This window comes from Chenopodium album, chromosome 24, assembly GCF_948465745.1.
Source record: "Chenopodium album chromosome 24, dcCheAlbu1.1, whole genome shotgun sequence".
NCBI classification, from domain to species: domain Eukaryota; kingdom Viridiplantae; phylum Streptophyta; class Magnoliopsida; order Caryophyllales; family Amaranthaceae; genus Chenopodium; species Chenopodium album.
The window spans coordinates 1927270-1945361 of NC_137857.1; the positions used below are offsets into that span (position 1 = coordinate 1927270).

At 32.5% G+C, this 18092-nt stretch overlaps 2 protein-coding genes across 3 annotated transcripts; both read right to left on the reverse strand.

The window, feature by feature from the left end:
• Positions 1–6061: 6061 nt before the first annotated feature.
• Positions 6062–8186, reverse strand: LOC145612716 (uncharacterized). The gene is made up of 3 exons (XM_081668018.1): positions 7824–8186; positions 6861–7322; positions 6062–6271 (listed from the first exon to the last, which is right to left on the reverse strand). The coding sequence occupies exons 1-3, from the start codon at positions 8184–8186 to the stop codon at positions 6062–6064; spliced, it is 1035 nt and encodes a 344-aa protein (XP_081524144.1).
• Positions 8187–11653: 3467 nt separating this feature from the next.
• On the reverse strand, positions 11654–17184 carry LOC145611178 (uncharacterized). 2 transcript variants are annotated; one of them, XM_081666465.1, is made up of 10 exons: positions 17067–17182; positions 16460–16593; positions 15465–15552; positions 15010–15274; positions 14771–14875; positions 14521–14649; positions 13925–13974; positions 13715–13812; positions 13281–13565; positions 11654–12449 (listed from the first exon to the last, which is right to left on the reverse strand). In XM_081666465.1, the coding sequence occupies exons 3-10, from the start codon at positions 15532–15534 to the stop codon at positions 11940–11942; spliced, it is 1512 nt and encodes a 503-aa protein (XP_081522591.1). In that variant the 5' UTR covers positions 15535–15552; positions 16460–16593; positions 17067–17182; the 3' UTR covers positions 11654–11939. The 2 variants fall into 2 exon arrangements, with proteins under 2 accessions (XP_081522591.1, XP_081522590.1); XM_081666464.1 differs by having other exon boundaries at positions 16460–17184.
• Between the last annotated feature and the right edge of the window lie 908 nt (positions 17185–18092).

Sequence of the window (18092 nt, forward strand, 5' to 3'; positions counted from 1 at the left end):
CATGCAACAAAGATTGTGGAGCATTATTGATCTTATATATTTGAAATAAAGTCAACCAAATGATCATTTTATAAAATCAACAAATCTAGATTTATGTTGATTAAATCTAGATTTGTTGAAATAAATCGATCAAAAATCATACAAGTATCAAATAACACTGCACTAGTGCAATTTATGCTGAATATACTTTAATTTATATTTATAATATTGTATCAAAGAGTTTTATAGGAATTCGTTTATTATTGAAAATTATAATATAAAATCACGGAATTAATTATGCAGTACAAGCATTCATAATCCTAACATATCCTTTAATCAAGAAATCAAATCCCTTCTTAATCATGCAAACCACATACTAATTAATACTTGTACACCTCTAATTAAATAATTAATTTAAACTCGATTGAGCTTGATCATGATGAAGAGGAATCATCGGTATAAAATTCTTGACGATGAAAGCTCCGGTTGCAGCCACAAACAGAGCAAATGAGGGCACCATCCGTGCCCTCGGCGCCACTCGCCATAAACTCTTGACATCCATCTAACACAAATCCTCCATTCTTAGCTGGATGATTCTTCTGGCACTCTACATACCTTACTCTATATGGAAGTGTGTTAGTCTTTAGCATTACTTTCTTGATAGGCTTCATCCTCAGTCTAAAGCACAAAAATTATTACAAGAGACAGTAAATGTGTTTAAAACTTTAACCTTAACTTGCACATATAAGCATATATATAGTTGCCAAAATTTGCACCTTTATCCCTAATCTATATTACTTACCTATTAATAATAACAATGGATAGAATGAATTAAATGATAGTTTGTAAATTAATTAAGGAAATAAGATTATTAGAGTTATGGCAAATATATGTTTCCTAAGTTAACGTGTATGCTATACACACATTAGGAAAAATTAAATATCATATCATATACTTCCTAATTAATAAATACGTTAACAATCAATTCCTACCTTTTTTTTTATCTTAAAATAATCAATTCCTACCTTTTTATAATCTTAAAATAATCTTCTAAATATGTTAACAATCACAAACTTCCAAATTACGGAGTAATAAATACGGAGCAAATTTTTTTTTTTTTTTTTTTTTTTTGGTATTATTCGCATTTCTTACCCGTCACATCATCACCCTTACTTACCAATTCGTCATACTTACCAATTTATTATATATCACCTGTGAAATCTTGAGGCCTAAGAAAAATGCATAAAGAAACCACAATATTATAAACGATGAGCTACAAATTTTATTTACGAGTGGATGAAGACATAGTTCAGGACCATGCAAATATGCAATAGCCTTTTTATATTATGTATAAACGTAATAAAGTTCTAGGTTTTTCAACTTTCGAAAGATTCGCAATAATATTCCTTTATATGGATTCTGTTGATGGAAGCTGGTGATAGTTTCAGAAATACTTGGTTTTTTGTCACTGTAAAACCATCCTTATAATTAGATATGGAGTAACATTTTTTCATAGTCCATCTTTGTATAACTTTAGGGCCTGTTCATATTTACTTAATTCAGTTCAGTTCAGTTCAGTTCAGCTCCAATCAGTTCAGTTTAGTTCAGTTCATTTTAGCTCCAATCAGTTCAGTGCAGTTCGCTTCATCTCAGTTCAGTAAATGTGAACAGGCCCTAATCCTAAAAAAAAAAAAAAAATCCTATGTCAAGTTCTTCTAGGCCAAAGTAAATCAAAAAAGAAACGTGCGTGGGGTAACACACTGGTACGTAAATAAATCAAATACGTAATATTCATTGTGATTAAAATAGATGGTTAACATAATTATTATTATTAACATCACCTTCTCTTTAGCAAATGGCTACTTCTGCCTACATCTACTTGAACAACGATATTACTACGTACTAATACAATGAAGCAAGCAAGCTAAGTTGTGGAATCTATCCCGAGTTTGGATCCTTCCATGCCATTGTGTGTAGAGATGTCAAAACCTGACCCAAGCCAATCGATTTGAAAAATATCCGATTCAAATTTTGGCTCTCATAAGCACAATAATTTAGCATAGCTTAAAATTAAAATTAGACCTGACCCGGCGGACACTCGAATTAACATCTCTAGTTGTTCCAAGGTAAACTTATAGCTACTTAGCTAGGAATGGTGCATGTGTACCTTATTACCTTAGACTTATTTTGTTTTCTTTTTTACTCATTTGCTCTTTATTTTGATACATGGTTTGTACGTATTGAGTATAGGACTCCGGTTTCCAAATTACTATAGGTTATTACTATGCAATAAGCTAGATTTAGTAAAAAGATAAATAGTACTCTGTATGATGTATGTAAATAATATGAGATATCTGAAATCTAGACAAGTTGTTGAAATATTTTCATAATTGGCCCTGTTTGGCAGTAAGCTTATTGGGGTAATATTAGCTTATTTGACTAACTTTAGCTGATTGACTAGTCAAACAAGTTAATACTAGTGTTTGGTAGTAAGCTTATTGAAAAAGCTTATTCCACTAAATAAGCTCTTTTTGAAAAAGCTCATTTTAGGAGCTTTTTCAATTAGCTTATTCATTAATTATTGTGAATTATAACCTCATTTAATTTAAAATCCTATCTAAACTACCTACCCAACAATTAGCTTATTGGTCATTTCACACACTCTAACACCTTTAAGCTATTAGCTATTTACCAAACACTTTTATATAATCAGTTAATACAATAAGTTAGTCAAATCAGTTAATAAAACCAGCTAGTCAAAATTAGCTAACTCAATCAGCTTCATCTTTCAGCTTTCAACTTTCTCCCAAACAGGGCCAATATCATGTCGTCCTACTAATCTACTATGGAGCACAACTTAACGCTTGTTAACCTTCAATCCAACATTCGATACATATATATTAAATGAAGTCACCCATTAGATCCCTTCATAAAATCACCAAATGATCAATAGGTGAAGTAAATTCATCAAGCTCATAACACTAGTGCAATTTATGTTAATTATACTTACGGATGTCAAAATATTGTACCAAAGAGTTTCATAGGATTTATATTCTTTTATTACTGAAGTTTATAATAAAAAAATACAGAATTAAGTATTCATGTGGGAAGAAAGGGAAATGGAGCTGCTTGCTCATGTATTGGCAAAAAAAGTATTCAGTAGAACATTCATTATTCTAACACAGCCTTTAATTAATTAATAAACCAATTAAATACCTTCTTATACTGATAAATACTTGTATATTTCTAATTAATTAGTTAAAGGAACTCTTTTATTATTGAAATTTATAATAGAAAATTACGGAGTCAATTATTCGCATTCATAATCCTAACACAACCTTTAATTTAATCAAGAAACCAAATTCCTTCTTATGCCATGCAAACAATGTACTAATTAATATACTTGGAACACCTCTAAATAATTTTAAAGGAACTCTTTTATTATTGAAATTTATAATAGAAAATTACGGAATCAATTATTTAGTACAAGCATTATTCATAATCCTAACACATCCTTTAATCAGGAAACCAAATCCCTTCTTAGCCATGCAAACCACATACTAATTAATACTTTTACATCTCTAATTAATTAATTAATAATTTAAACTCGATTGAGCTTGATCATGATGAAAATAAATCATCGGTATAAAATTCTCGACGATGAAATCTCCGATTGCAGCCACAAACAGAGCAAATACTTGCACCATCCGTGCCCTCGGCGCCACTCGCCATAAACTCTTGACATCCATCTAAGACAAACCCTCCATTCTTAGCTGGATGATTCTTCCAGCACTATAAATACCTTACACTATATGCAACACGCTTCACTTCTTTCTTATCAGAATTCATCCTTAATCTAAAACCCTAAAGTAACTACTCTCAAAATTTTACGTAGTACAATAGACATTAGATGTGTAATAACTTAATAAACTTAAACCTTAATTTGCATGTACATATATAGAGTAGCCAAAATGTGTACCTTTAACCCTAATCTTATTACTTACCTATTACGTACAATCATATAGGTATTAGAGTTATGGCAAATGTATAATATGTTTTCTAAGTTAACGTTTACGCTATACACACATTAAGAAAAAATGAATATCATAGCATGCATGTTGCAAATTAGGAGAATCAATTTTTGCTCTTATTCTCTTAACATAATCTCCTAAATATGTTAGCAATCACAAATTTGCACATTAATAATACCGAGTATGTTTCATTTTTGGGTATTATTTGGATTCTTTACCCGCAACATCATCATCCTTACTTATTAATTTATCGTACTTACTTACTAGTTTACCATATATTATATGTGAAATCTTGAGGCATAATTTTTTTTTTGGGTATTATTTACATTCTTTACCCGCCATATCATCATCCTTACTTACCAGTTCATCAGACTTACCAATTTACCATATATTACACGTGAAACCTTTAATTCTCATTCATCTTATTTTTTTGAGGAAGAAAATAAGATTATTAGAGTTAATTAAGAAATAAGATTATTTTTTTTTTTGAGGAAGAAAATAAGATTATTAGAGTTATGGCAAATATATGTTTCATAAGTTAACGTGTATGCTATACACACATTAGAAAAAAAAAATAAATATCATATTATATTGTCATGTCATCTTTCTTACTTATCAATTCATCATATTAGTTACTTAATTACTTTCCCATTTACCATATATCATATGTGAAATAACGAGGCCTAAGAAAAATGCATAAAGAAACAATAATGTTATAAACAATGAACTAAATCGTTTTTGTTTTTAGTTTTCTGTTTTTTTTATTAAAAACCAAAAACAGGAAATAAGAAAAAGATATTTCCACTTTGCTGTTGTCAGTTTTCAAAATTATTATAATTTTAATAAGTTTGACTAATTTTTAATTCATTATATGACACATATCATATGGTTTTAAAAACCAAAAAACTGAAAATCACAATAATGCCAAACGAATAAAAGATTTTATTTACGAGTGGACGAAGAAATAGTTCAGGATCATGCAATGGCCTTTTTAATTACGTTATAAATGTCATAAAGTTCTAGGTTTTTCAACTTTCTGATGATTCGCAATAATATTATTCCTTTATATAGATTTTGTTGATGGAAGCCGGTAATAGTTTTAGAATAGCCATTGTAAAAACATCCTTAGGGCCTGTTCTCATTGACTGAACTCAACTGAACGGAACTGAACTGAAATGAATATTTTATAAGAGAAGGAATTTAGGAACTGAACTGAACTGAATTTCAACGTAAGAGAACAGGCCCTTAGTTATAAAATAACATGTTTTCATATTCCATCATCGTGTAACTTTAATCCTATGTCAAATTCGTCTAGGTCAAAGTGAATAAAAAAAAGAAACGTGGTACGTAAATAAATCAAACAAGTAATATTCATTGTGATTAAAATAGATGGTTAACATAATTATTATTATTAACATCACCTTCTCTTTAGCAAATGGCTATTTCTGCCTCCATCTACTTGAACAACGATATTACTACGTACTAATACAATGAAGCAAGCTAGCTATCTAGTGGAATTAATCTCGAGTTTCAATCCTTCCACAATTCCACACCATTGTGTGTAGAGGTGTCAAAACCTGACCCGGCCGACTGGAAAAATATCTTATTTAGATTTAATTTGATCCTTGTAGACACAATAATTTAGCATAATTTAAATTTAAAATTAGACCTAAGTCGGACGCCCATATTGACATCTCTAGTTGTGTGCATGTGTGAAAGTATTTTATGAGACGAACCCACAGACTATATTTTGCTTAACGTATAAATCATATTATATAGTCAAACAAGAGTGGTGAATAGTGCAAAAAGTCCACTTTTAAAATATTAATAGAACGGAGGAAGTAATATAGGAACTCTTTTATTATTGAATTTGATAATAGAAATTACGGAATCACTTATTCAGTACAAGCATTAATAACCCTAACACAACCTTTATTCATGAAAGCAAATCCCTTCTTAAACATGCAAACAATATACTAACTAATACTTAAACACCTCTAATTAGTTAATTAATTAATTAATTTAAACTCAATCGAGCTTGATCATGATCACTAAGAAAAACCATCAGCGTAATATTCTTGACGATGAAACCTCTGATCACAGCCACAAACAGAGCAAGTGGTGCCTCCGGCGCCGCTCGCCATAAACTCTTGACATCCATCTAACACAAGCCCTCCATTGCTAGCTGGATGATACTTCTTGCACTCTGCATACCTTACTTTATATGCAACAGGCGTCACTACTTTCTTATCAGAATTCATCTTCAATATAAAGCACTAAAATATATTACTACTCTCAAAGTTGTTACAATAGATAGTTGATGTGTTAAAACTTAGGCCCTGTTTGGTTGGGTGTAAAATGTTTTCAATGGAAAATGATTTTCCATGAAAAACCTTTTTCATAAGAAAATGTAATGTCCTACACATTTCCCTTGTTTGGTTACATGTAAACTGATTTTCCTTTTTAAGCATTTTCCGTCGTTTGGTTCAATAGAAAATCAACATTTTTAAAAAAAAAAAAATTATTCTTTGTCTTTCCAATATTATTTATATGGAAGATCTTATCAGTTCTTTCTCATACCGTACTACTAATACTATAATAATCTTTGAACTTTTTCTAAGCTAACTTTGAATTTGTTTTTTTTTTTTTAAGGGATAACTTTGAATTTGTTTTTGTAAATATTTTTTGCAATTTAGAAATAAAAGGGTAAAAATTAGCATAATAAAATTATATAAGTAAGATAAAATGTTGTAGACTAGTACAAAGTAGCAGCAACAAAGCTATGAAGTTTAAAACATACTCATTCTAATTTTAACGATTAAGGGAATTTATAAAGTTTCGGATCCAAACTCTTCGGAGAGGTTTGCTCTTTGTCAAAAAAGCTTTGGCAAGCATCTCCCGCTCAACTAAGTGGTCAAATGCGGCATCACGAACTGCTTCTTCAAAATCATCCATCTTCATTATCTCTTCATAAAGTTTCTCCACATCAAGTTGGTTGTTTGAGAATTTTTTCAGAGCACTAACCACTTCTCCTAGTTGATTAGATATTATTTGTTGCAAGTCACAAGTGTCATCTTCACCTCGAGTCCTCTTACGATGTTGTCTTGGCTCTGAAGAAGTGGCACTATCTGATTTTGATGTCCCATCTTCTGCCACACTTGTAGGCTGCCCTTGTCCACTCTCATTGTTAAGTTCAATATCAGCAAAACTCTTAGAAAAGTCTCCACGAGCCATGTCTTTACCAGCCACGATTGCTATTTCTTCATACATATCAATTTTTCGGTTGAGATATTTCTCATGAGAAGGATTTTCCTGTATATAAAAGGAGAAAATATCAGTGAAATACTTGAAACAATGTAATATAAAGCAACCATGACTATGAAAGCATAATTATAAGACCATCTACTATACGTCACTACCCAACCATCTACCATACGTACTATAAACAACTTATTCTCTACAAAATTGCAGCAATTAGATATCACACTTATAATTATGAAACAGGCCAGAGTATCTGACAGCTATGTAATGCACAGATCTAGTAGGTTGAATCAAGAATAATCTGCTGATATCTAGCTATGTAATACCAGTGGACCAGATTCCAGATATCTAGCCCTGCTCCCTTGTCATATATAGCCAAAAGTTTGAAAAAGTGATTATCTATCCAAAAAAAAAACCCAAATACCTAAGCATGTAAGAATACAAACAGAATAAATATCACAAACTGATTTGGAAAACTCTTCTCTGAGTTGTTTTTCTATACACACCATAATAATTTATAGCATGTAAAAAGCTAGTGAAAAGTTAAGATACCTGAACATAGTTATTGTAAGCATTAGGAGATGCTGTTACCATCTTCACAGTGTCATTCCACCCAAATCCAGAGTTACCACGAACTTTCGATATGATTGCCCAATTAGCTTTCACCGTCCTCATGTGGTTCTCAACATGGTCAGCCGTGCAGGAAGTTTTAAATTTTTCTGATATATTTTTTGCAGCAGCAACAAATGAGCTTGTTCTGAAAGTGTTATTTGGCCTATTTCCCTTTCTCACTTCTTCTGCAAGAAATCCCAGCAACTCCTTGGACATTTGTTTTGACCAACGAAAATTCCCTTTTTTTTCTTCATTCTTCACCTGCAATTGTAGATACACATGCTTTTCATATGCAAACCACATGAATTATCAAGAAAATCTAATCATTTCATATACATTCACCAAAATAAAAGTTCATGTAATTAAGGAGAATATAAACATCTTTGCAATTTCTACTTCAAATCATTAGTGTAACCCATTACAATAGGAAATAAATAGAAAAACTCAGGTTGTTTGAGGCCTCTTGTATGCAGTCCACATGGCTAATGCTATGGCATTTCTTTTATTAATGCACTCATTTGTTTCTTCTCGCATTTCCCTTCGAGTAAGCAATGTTCTTGTATCATGTGAATACATCTCCAAGTCTACCTCTCTAGTTATCTGGTCATTAGGATCCACACCCCTAAGGAAGTTGTGTATCAAACAACATGCTAAAACCACATCAACCTGGGTTTTAAATGACCAAAAAGGCTCAGCATCCAAAACACGAAACCTCGCCTTTAGAATTCCAAACGCTCTCTCTACAACCATTCTAATTGAAGAGTGTCGAAGGTTGAATAACTCCCGTTCATTTTCTGGAGGATTGTTTGTAAATTCTTTCAAGTGATAACAGGTTCTCCTGTATGGAGGCATAAGACCTTTGCGACTACCAAAACCCGCATCTGCAAGATAATACTTCCCTGCACACAAAAATAAAAATGCATATTATAATCAATTTATCTTCAGTTTGCAACTAGCCAACTACCAAAAAAGAGACAACTACCTTCTGGAATTTTGAAACCCCTACTTAGCGCATCATTAAGGACCCTTGAATCATGTGCAGAACCCTCCCAGCCAGCTAGAACATATGTGAACTTGGCATCAAAATCAACAGCAGCTAGCACATTTTGCGTTGTTCCGCCCTTTCTACCACGAAATCTATCTTGTATCTCAATGGGAACGGAGGCACGCACATGTGTTCCATCTATAGCCCCTATGAAATCCTCAAACCATGGAAAGAACCTAGGGTTGTTTTGAATTTCTGGTTGAATTGAAGTTGTTGGTGGTTTCACTACCTCTGGATACAATCGAAGGATAGCTTGAAGTACAATATGAAAATAGTAGTGTACGGTCCATGTTGACCGAAAAAATCTTCCCTCAATCACACGAAACCTTACATTATGCCCCAATAAGTGTAAAAATATAATTACTTGCTCCTTAACACTCATCCGAACACTTTCCCGCAAAAGTCCTCTTTCAACTAGAATATTACACAGGCTATAAAATGCAGTAGGCCTCATACGAATTTGTCCTAGACAATGAGTGTCACCACAATGTAAAATACTATTGATATTTGCCTCCCTCAAACTATCTCTATTCACATAAGGTTGCCTAATTATTCTAGGCCTTTTATTCTTTAACCTATACTCTTCAACAAGAGAAAGATCAGAAGCAATTATAGCTGCCACAGAACCAAGAATCATGCCTTTCATTTCATGGGTCATCTACAATAACACATACAACAAATTATATAATAAGCCATAACATATACAAAAATAGCAAATTATCTCAATAATTACAAAATTAAACCAGCTGGGTACTCAAAAAAATCTGAAATCAGATTGGATTTGGCTCAAAAAAATCTGAAATAAGATTGGATTTGGCTAACCAGAGAACAAATGTGCTTTTTCTAATGCAATTGAGGATGGGTACTAATTGATCATTTCATCAGACACATTCAGAAGTGCAATATGACTATATTCTACCAAGTACATTGAAGGTCAGATGACTACTTGGATCTATGTACATCACAAATGCACATTGCAGATAGAATTTCAATAAACATGTTGGTATTAATTAATTTGTTTATTTTACTGAAACAACATGCATGTGAATGTGTTATAGATTTATTCTACAATATGGTAACATACTAATGAGTATTACCAGATTCCAGAAGAATATGACAGAAATTTTCTTACATTCTCTACATAATGAAGCAAGTAAAATCAGACCATTAGAGATGTATTATATACCTGAAGTGAATTTTGAGATGCTACCCCTTGATCCGACATCATACTAGCTTACAATCTTCAAAAAAATCATCAAAATAAAACAAATTTTAGGTGAGGCATTTTATCAAACACTTTGTGGGCATGATAAAAACATGTAAAATATATGAAGAAAATAAAATTTGCAGCAAGTAGAATGAATCTAACAACAAATTATAACCATCGAATATGTACAAAAAATACCCAAAAACAATCGAATTTGTAAAAAAAAATACAATCGAATAATCAAAATATGTACAAGAAATACCCAAAAACAATCGAATTTTAAATCAAATTAAACCCTAGATTAATAATCAAGACAAGAAGAGAGAGAATATTACCAAATTTGTAAAAAAAAATTGAGTGAGGAAGATCTACCTGAGTTCGTAGCTAGCAGCGTAAGGAGAAGGGGGAAGATGGAAGGAGGGTGAAAATCTGAAAACACGACTTCCCTTCTAATTTGGGGGAAAACGTTTTCTTGTACAAGGAAAATAGTTTTTCAGCCCAAATTTTCCTTTTTCTATCCGGCCCAAACCAAACAACGTAAAATGAGGAAAATAGTTTTCCTGGAAATGGTTTTCAGCCTAACCAAACAGGGCCTTAATAAACTTTAACCTTAACTTGCATGTATATATATAGAGTAGCCAAATTTTGTACCTTTAACCATAATCTTATTACTTACCTATTACAATCATAGGTTTATTAGAGTTATGGCAAATAAATATATGTTTCTGAAATTAACTTACGTGTATGCTATACAAACATTAGGAAAAAATGAATCTCATAGCATGCATGTTGCAAATTAGGAGAATCACTTCTTGCCCTTTGTATATTAACATAATCTCCTAAATATGTTAGCAATTACAAATTTGCAAATTAATAATATGGAGTATGTTTTATTTCTGGGTATTATTTGCATTCATTACCCGCCACATCATCATCCTTACTTACCAATTCATCATACTTATTTACCAATTTACCATATATTATGTGTGAAATCTTTAGGCCTAATATTTTTGGGTATTATTTACCTTCTTTACCCGCCACATTATCATCCTTACTTACTAATTCATTATACTTACTGACCAATTTAACATATATTATATGTGAAATTGCCTAATATTTTTGAGTATTATTTGCATTCTTTACCCGTCATATCATCATCCATCTTTACTTATCATTCATCTTACTTAATTACCAATTTACCATAGATTTTATGTGAAATCTTTAGGCCTAAGAAATATTCTTACAGAAACCACAAATATATACACGATGGACCTTTTTTTTTTTTTTTTTTTTTTTTTGGGTGCGAAGACTAAAAATTTTATACGAGTGGATGAAGCAATAGTTTAGGACCATGCAATAGCCTTTTTAGTTATTTCTTTTATAAACGTTAAAGTTCTAGGTTTTTCAACTTTTTCCGCCAAAACCCTCAGGCAAAAACTCATAGAACCTTAAACATGATTTGCAAATTAATGAATTTAAACTAACCCATTTACAAGAAATCGTAAATAACATACTATAGATAAAACACAATTCAATAATTTTGGTCAATTCTTGTTCATTCTAATATAGTGTTTCAAGGTCTAATGACTCAAGAGTTTAGAGCTATGATACATACAAAACAACAAGTAAAAGAAATGAAAACTAAAACAAATGAAAGTAACAAGCACCCTTTTTTGGTACTTTAATTTCATTCATTCTATTAGATCATAGGTCGTACCAACCTAAGCATTGTTAGCAACATATAAGAGAAATCAAACTGATCTATACTCATGTACTCGTATAGACGTATGAGTTTTCATTTAAATTAATCAGCTTTCTTGTTTGCCTTTTTCTGCTCACCAATTTCTACAAGCAAGGTCAAGATAGCTTCACACATTTCACCGCAATCAGGCTCACTAGGATTCTTTTTCCATGAAGAGTAAGCAATCCAAGCATGATCAAGCTTCTTATCCGGCCTAATCACAACAGAGCCAGGGACTTCTGCATCACGGCATGTAACAAGCCCATCACTCTTTTCCCCATATCTTAGTTTAAGGTGAAGAGCAGTGACGGCCATGGTTGCTGATATGGGAATCATTACAGGCACCTTCCGTGATGGTTGGACATAGTCATCGGATGGCACACCACAGAATGTTGGGAGAGGAAACCATGGGAGCTCGGCGTGGGCTATTTGAGTCAATGTGGCTAGAACACTTGGGGCAATGCTTGCTTCAGAATGGAAGGAGATGAGTGGAACTTCTTCAGGAAGTTTGTGGCTTAGGACGAACTCCTTCCGTTTATCATATGTGAGGTCTTCCAGAGCCTGAAAGTCGCCCTAGAAACAGAAAAATAGGTTGCAGTAGAATTATTTTCAAGATATCAGAATCAAGGGATTCAAACAAGAAACAATGAACATGTAGTAAAAATTTGCAAGTAGCCGAAACAGAGAAATCTTTTCTGTCAATCATGTACATTATCTTGAATCTTTACATGAATTTCTAGGATTTTATTAACTAAGCTTCATCATTTGTAGCAAGCTTTGAGCTAGTCAACCTCGAGTTGTTGCAGTATTTTAAGGTCAGCTGACAATGAAAGGTAATAACAATTCACAGCAAGGTTTGTTCAGCTGGACTAAAAAACTTGGTAAAGGAAACAGAATGACAGCAGAACCCAGTTTCAGATTTCTCCTACATAGAAGCTGTTGCATATTGGACACATGATATTACAGGATGTCCGGAATAAGTTACCACCTTCCTACATTAGTAATGATTTATGATAAGATACCTTATAAGCCTAGACTTACATTAAGTGATGGGGAGATGTCGTAAATGATACAACAAAGGGTATAGATATCAAATCATGTCAATCTTTGAGAATGACAGGATTCAAACAATGTGACAACTGATTCTAGACGAAAGGAATTTATCTTTTAGCATAACTATTAGAGCATCAACATAAACATCCTAACACACTAGACACTACAAACACACACACACACAAAACAGGGAAAAAAAATAAATAGGCCTATTTCTACCAATATCAGTTATGTGGGTCAGAAAATTAATACAAGCTTCTGAAATAGTTTTTTGATGGGCTCAACCAGACTTCGTGTTATCGTTCATGTTTAGTATTAAAGAGGAGAAGATATCTTGAAAGTAAACTATACCTTTATCAATCTGCTAATGAGAAGCTCTGTAACTCTCCTAGCTTTCTTGTCAGCAAGCTGGCCTTCACGAAGAACATCAGATGCAATGGGAGTTCCACCATAGGGACTCTGCACTAGGGCCAACCCTGCAACCTTGCCTCGTAAATCCTTCCAATATTTTGACAAGGCAGCTGCTGCATCTACTCCGCCTTTGCTGTGACCAAGAAGCATCACACGCTTTCCAGAACCCCAGTAAAGCTCCTCGATATAGTGTTTCAATACCCATGCATTGTGCTCCACTGAGGCCTTCACTTGTGAAGCAACAAACAGGTCAGGAGATATATGAAGAAAGATAACAGAAAAAGATGAAACTTCGGAGGATGATATTGTTAAAGACTTATTTATACAACATATCAATTTTTGACAGGAATCAAAGATAAGGTAATTCTCTTCACCTCGCTATGAATCTTGGCAATGTGGCAAGCGAGGCCCATCTTAGAAAAGAATCTCTTGGTTGCAACAAAGTACAAGGGGCCATGATTACTAAAGAGGCCTAATAAATGAACACGAGAAAATATAGAATGTAAGGAATCATGCTGAACGTGTTAATGTCAATCTTTAAATAAACATTAAACACAACTAAGAAAATCATCCTAGGAATTCACCTGGTATAAGAAGGTATACGAATGAATCAGGCAGCATATGATTTCCGTTCCTGAGAAAAACATAAGTTGAATGATTCAATGAGATTAACTCCTATTAATCTGTATCGCGAGATATATATAAGGAATGAACAAGAAGCCATGTCATTGCAACTTAACCACAGGGGAATCCATTAGGCAAAAGTGAAAAGTGAACCAAATTGTTCTGTAACATCACCACATTTAAAATAGCCATGATTTCAAATCATTCATTCACAATGGAGCATGCTTCTTAGCACCCATAATTCACAGGAAACAAGAATTTGATGCAGCTGTTATTCATATACTACAATGACTCAATCTAACTACACGATATTCATGATGAAGTTTGAATTTAATCTGTTTATATATAATGAGCAAGATTATAGTACATGAAGAAAACACAGCCAATGTACTCTAAAAGATTGTAAATCATGCTAAGTAATGAGCATCATAATACAACAAAAATAGAAATTATGAGCCAAAATGGTAACTCACTAGTCACTACCTAACGACTCAGAAAATCAAACAATGACATTGTAAACTATAAACCATTTGATCATATATGCATCAGTATGTACCTGACATCCTGAAGCACTTCCAAGAATCTAGTTGTTCCATCTGTAACGGGAGGCATCCCAGGAGTGCGTTGCAACCAACCTATATCATCAGCTGATCCACGCACACCCTTATGTACTCGGGATATGGTGCTGAAATAATAACAAGGCAAAGTAAAAGATAAGGTAAAAATCCAAAAGATCGCCTTTTTGGTGCTACTACAGCTAGAAACCAAAAGGCCATGATATCAGAGCCTTCATTAATTATGCTTACCATTTAACTTGCTCTATCGTAAATCTGCAATACCCTAGAAAACATCTCAAAGAAGCCAATGCTAATCTCTGAAAAACCCTCAATCCATATATTGGGAGAGTCAACCTACACTTATGAATAAACTTCAGGTAAGAATACATGTAATATAGCAGTAATGAATCATTTTTTTTTTTTTGTCAAAATTGTAATTTACAAGAATAAGCATAAGAAAATAAGAGCTGGAGAAAAAGCAACATCACCCTCCAAAAACAAGGGGCAGTCCTCCATGAGTTTGTCCTGTTTCCGTTTCAGTTTCTGTACTTGTATATACACACGAAGGCTCTTTGACATTTAGAGCTCTTCTCTGTATTCCTCTATATATGGCAGCATTATGTTTTGGAGATGATGAGCATTCTCCAAAAGCAGATCTCCGCTCATGAAAACTTGCAGAGCTTGAATACTCTCCTGAGCAAAGAGCCACAAGGCTTTCGAAATGTCCATTAAAGATTCCGGAGTACAAATCCTCTAATGAAACATAAAGAGATGTAATTAGAAAATAAAACACACAAACGACGACTTACAAACATTTTTATCTCATAAATCTAAGGCTCAGTGGAGAAAGTCATCTGTTATCCTTATAAAGATTGCAACACCATATAATGGCATCATATTATTCACATATCTATACGAAAGTACAGAGTAACAAAGAACCTACCAAGTAAATGGAGAAGTGGAGTGCTTAGGTAAGATGTCAAATCCAAGATCCTGGTAAATATGTCATCCATTGATCTCCTGCAAACAGGCTGTTGCAAAAGATTACTCAGGGAAAGAGAAAGTTATGTAATCTTCGCGATTGATTAAATTATCAATCTCACCCCAAAATTCCCCCCCCCCCCCCCTCCACACGCGTTCAGACACACATATTTTAAGTTTTCACCAAAAACTTCTCTATTAAGTCATGGAGATAACAAGAAATCCTACCAAGATTGCCACTATCTACCAATGTTATAGACGATTTCTCACATCTCCTTTGGAGATGGCAATAGGCCAAGCAGAGCTAGCTAAAATGTTATAATCAAGCTTCTCATAAAAGTAAAGGGCATAGACATATACATAAAATCTCAACAAACAGATCTCAAAGTTACAGGCATTATAGCAATTTTTGAATTAAGCAAATAGCCGAGTTCTTAAAACCAAGATATACATCCAATTCAATCAAACAACCCATCCCATATAATCTTTGCATATCAACATTAACCATATTAACAAGGTTCAATCTTTCCACACAACTAACAATTTTGATCTATTTGATCTCTTACAAAGAAGACAAACACATCTAAATACAATTATTTTGCTGAAATACCAATTCTAACTCTTAAGATCAAGCATATATTTCTAGCCAAATAAAAAAAAAAAAAAAAAAAAAAGAAAAGTTCCCATATAGTAGGAGCAGACAAATCCACATGAGAAAAACTTCACCTCATTCACTTCATCACCAAAACACTACATATTTTTCAACTTTAAAAGTCTAATAATCTCCTAAAGTATGAGAAAATCCATGTTTAAATCCGAAATTGATCAATCTCACACACATGAACAATAAAGCGAACTCTACTATAAACTTCCTCCCATAATATTAGGAAGCTTGCAACATTGAAGCACTAAAAATGATTCATAACCCAATAAGAAAAAAGCAAAGAAAAAACATACCTGCAAAACCCATAAGCAAATTGGCCACCACTAATCACTTAAATCCCAGAATTTATTTGAGGATTCACATCTACCACACTCCAGGTCCACTGCACTCAATAAATACAACTTGTATATATTTAAATACCAAATTGCTGAAATAATTGAAAAAAAAAAGTGTTATTTTTATTTTAATAAAAATTAATAATTTCTAACTGTAATTAGAAAAAGATTGAGTGACCATGAAATGGGAATGGCGGTAAGAGCTGATCAAATAATGGTTATCTGTTACAAAATCATCCAACTCTGACCAAAATGACCTCATACAAAACCCACAATTATTTTAAATAAATTTAAAATATTTTATCGATAAAATCACCAATTGGGTAATAAATTAATATATTTTTTCTAAAATATTGAAAAAAGATACAAACTTTAAACTTGTTTCCACTTTCAATCTTAAACTGGGGAGCAAAATCTGATTCTATAGTAGTTGTAGTCAGACTGTAAAAAGAACAAATAAAGAAGAAACAAAAATTCAACTTTCAAGGAAATATATAAATTGGGTAAATTCTATGAAGCAATTTTAAAATCAAACCGCCATTTTTGGAAGTAATTTGATTCTCACGCTTTAACTGTGATGTCTGCAAAATCTTGGACCAAAATTTAAGTTTAGAATTTATGATTCAAAATTTCAAATCACTTTCATTTTTTCCTCCCTTTTAATTTGTGTTTTCTTATCCAATTGAAAATCAAGACATAAGGAGGATGAGTTTATCTAATATCTGGACTTATCTAAACTTATATGACGGGTCAAAATTTATTAAGATTCTAACATGTTAGATTTTGAATCAAAGCCTTTAGAGAAAAATGTTGTATATAAAACTTTTTTTTGAAAGATTGTTGTATATAAAACTTGATTAATTGGTTAAAGCATTAAGACTTAAGAGTGTTATCAAAAATTTGAAATCGAGTCTTGTTTATATTATTACCCTTATAACTTTCTCTACACTAAAATAACGTATGAATTCAAATTTTATAGTATACATTGAATATTATAGAAAAAGATGTGTTCACGATCTAATTAACAAAAAAATTTAATTCATCGAAAATAAGGTAAGATAATTAGATTAATAGAATATCAGAAAAGAAAAGAAAACAATGCTTTGCTTGAAAGAAGGAAAAGTTCAGCTAGCATGTTAGACCCACAAAATGGGAGCAATTTCATTAAAAAAATAGAGAAATAAATTTTTTTTATTTAACCAAAAACCATTCTTTTATTGTGATAGGATTAATGAAATTTAAAAAATGTTTCGTGGAAAATTGGTGATAAAATGGTGGGCTAAAAAAATAAAGATACGTGGCGCAACGGAGACGAATGTGTTGTTCACTAGAATTGCATGAAAATTGAAAAAAGAGTAGTTGGATGGGAATTGCTGTAAAGTGTACTAAAGTCTTACGTTTGAAGCTAACGTACAACGTATCGACAACTATTATAGATAACTACATATGGATTCTTGCATAGTTGCATATGGGCTCAGCTACTAATTCTACTATTTTAGATAACTAGATATGGATTCTTGCATATGGGCCCGGCTTTACGGATCGGACCGGGTCAATTCAGATTGGGTCATGTTTTGGTAAAGAATGACTC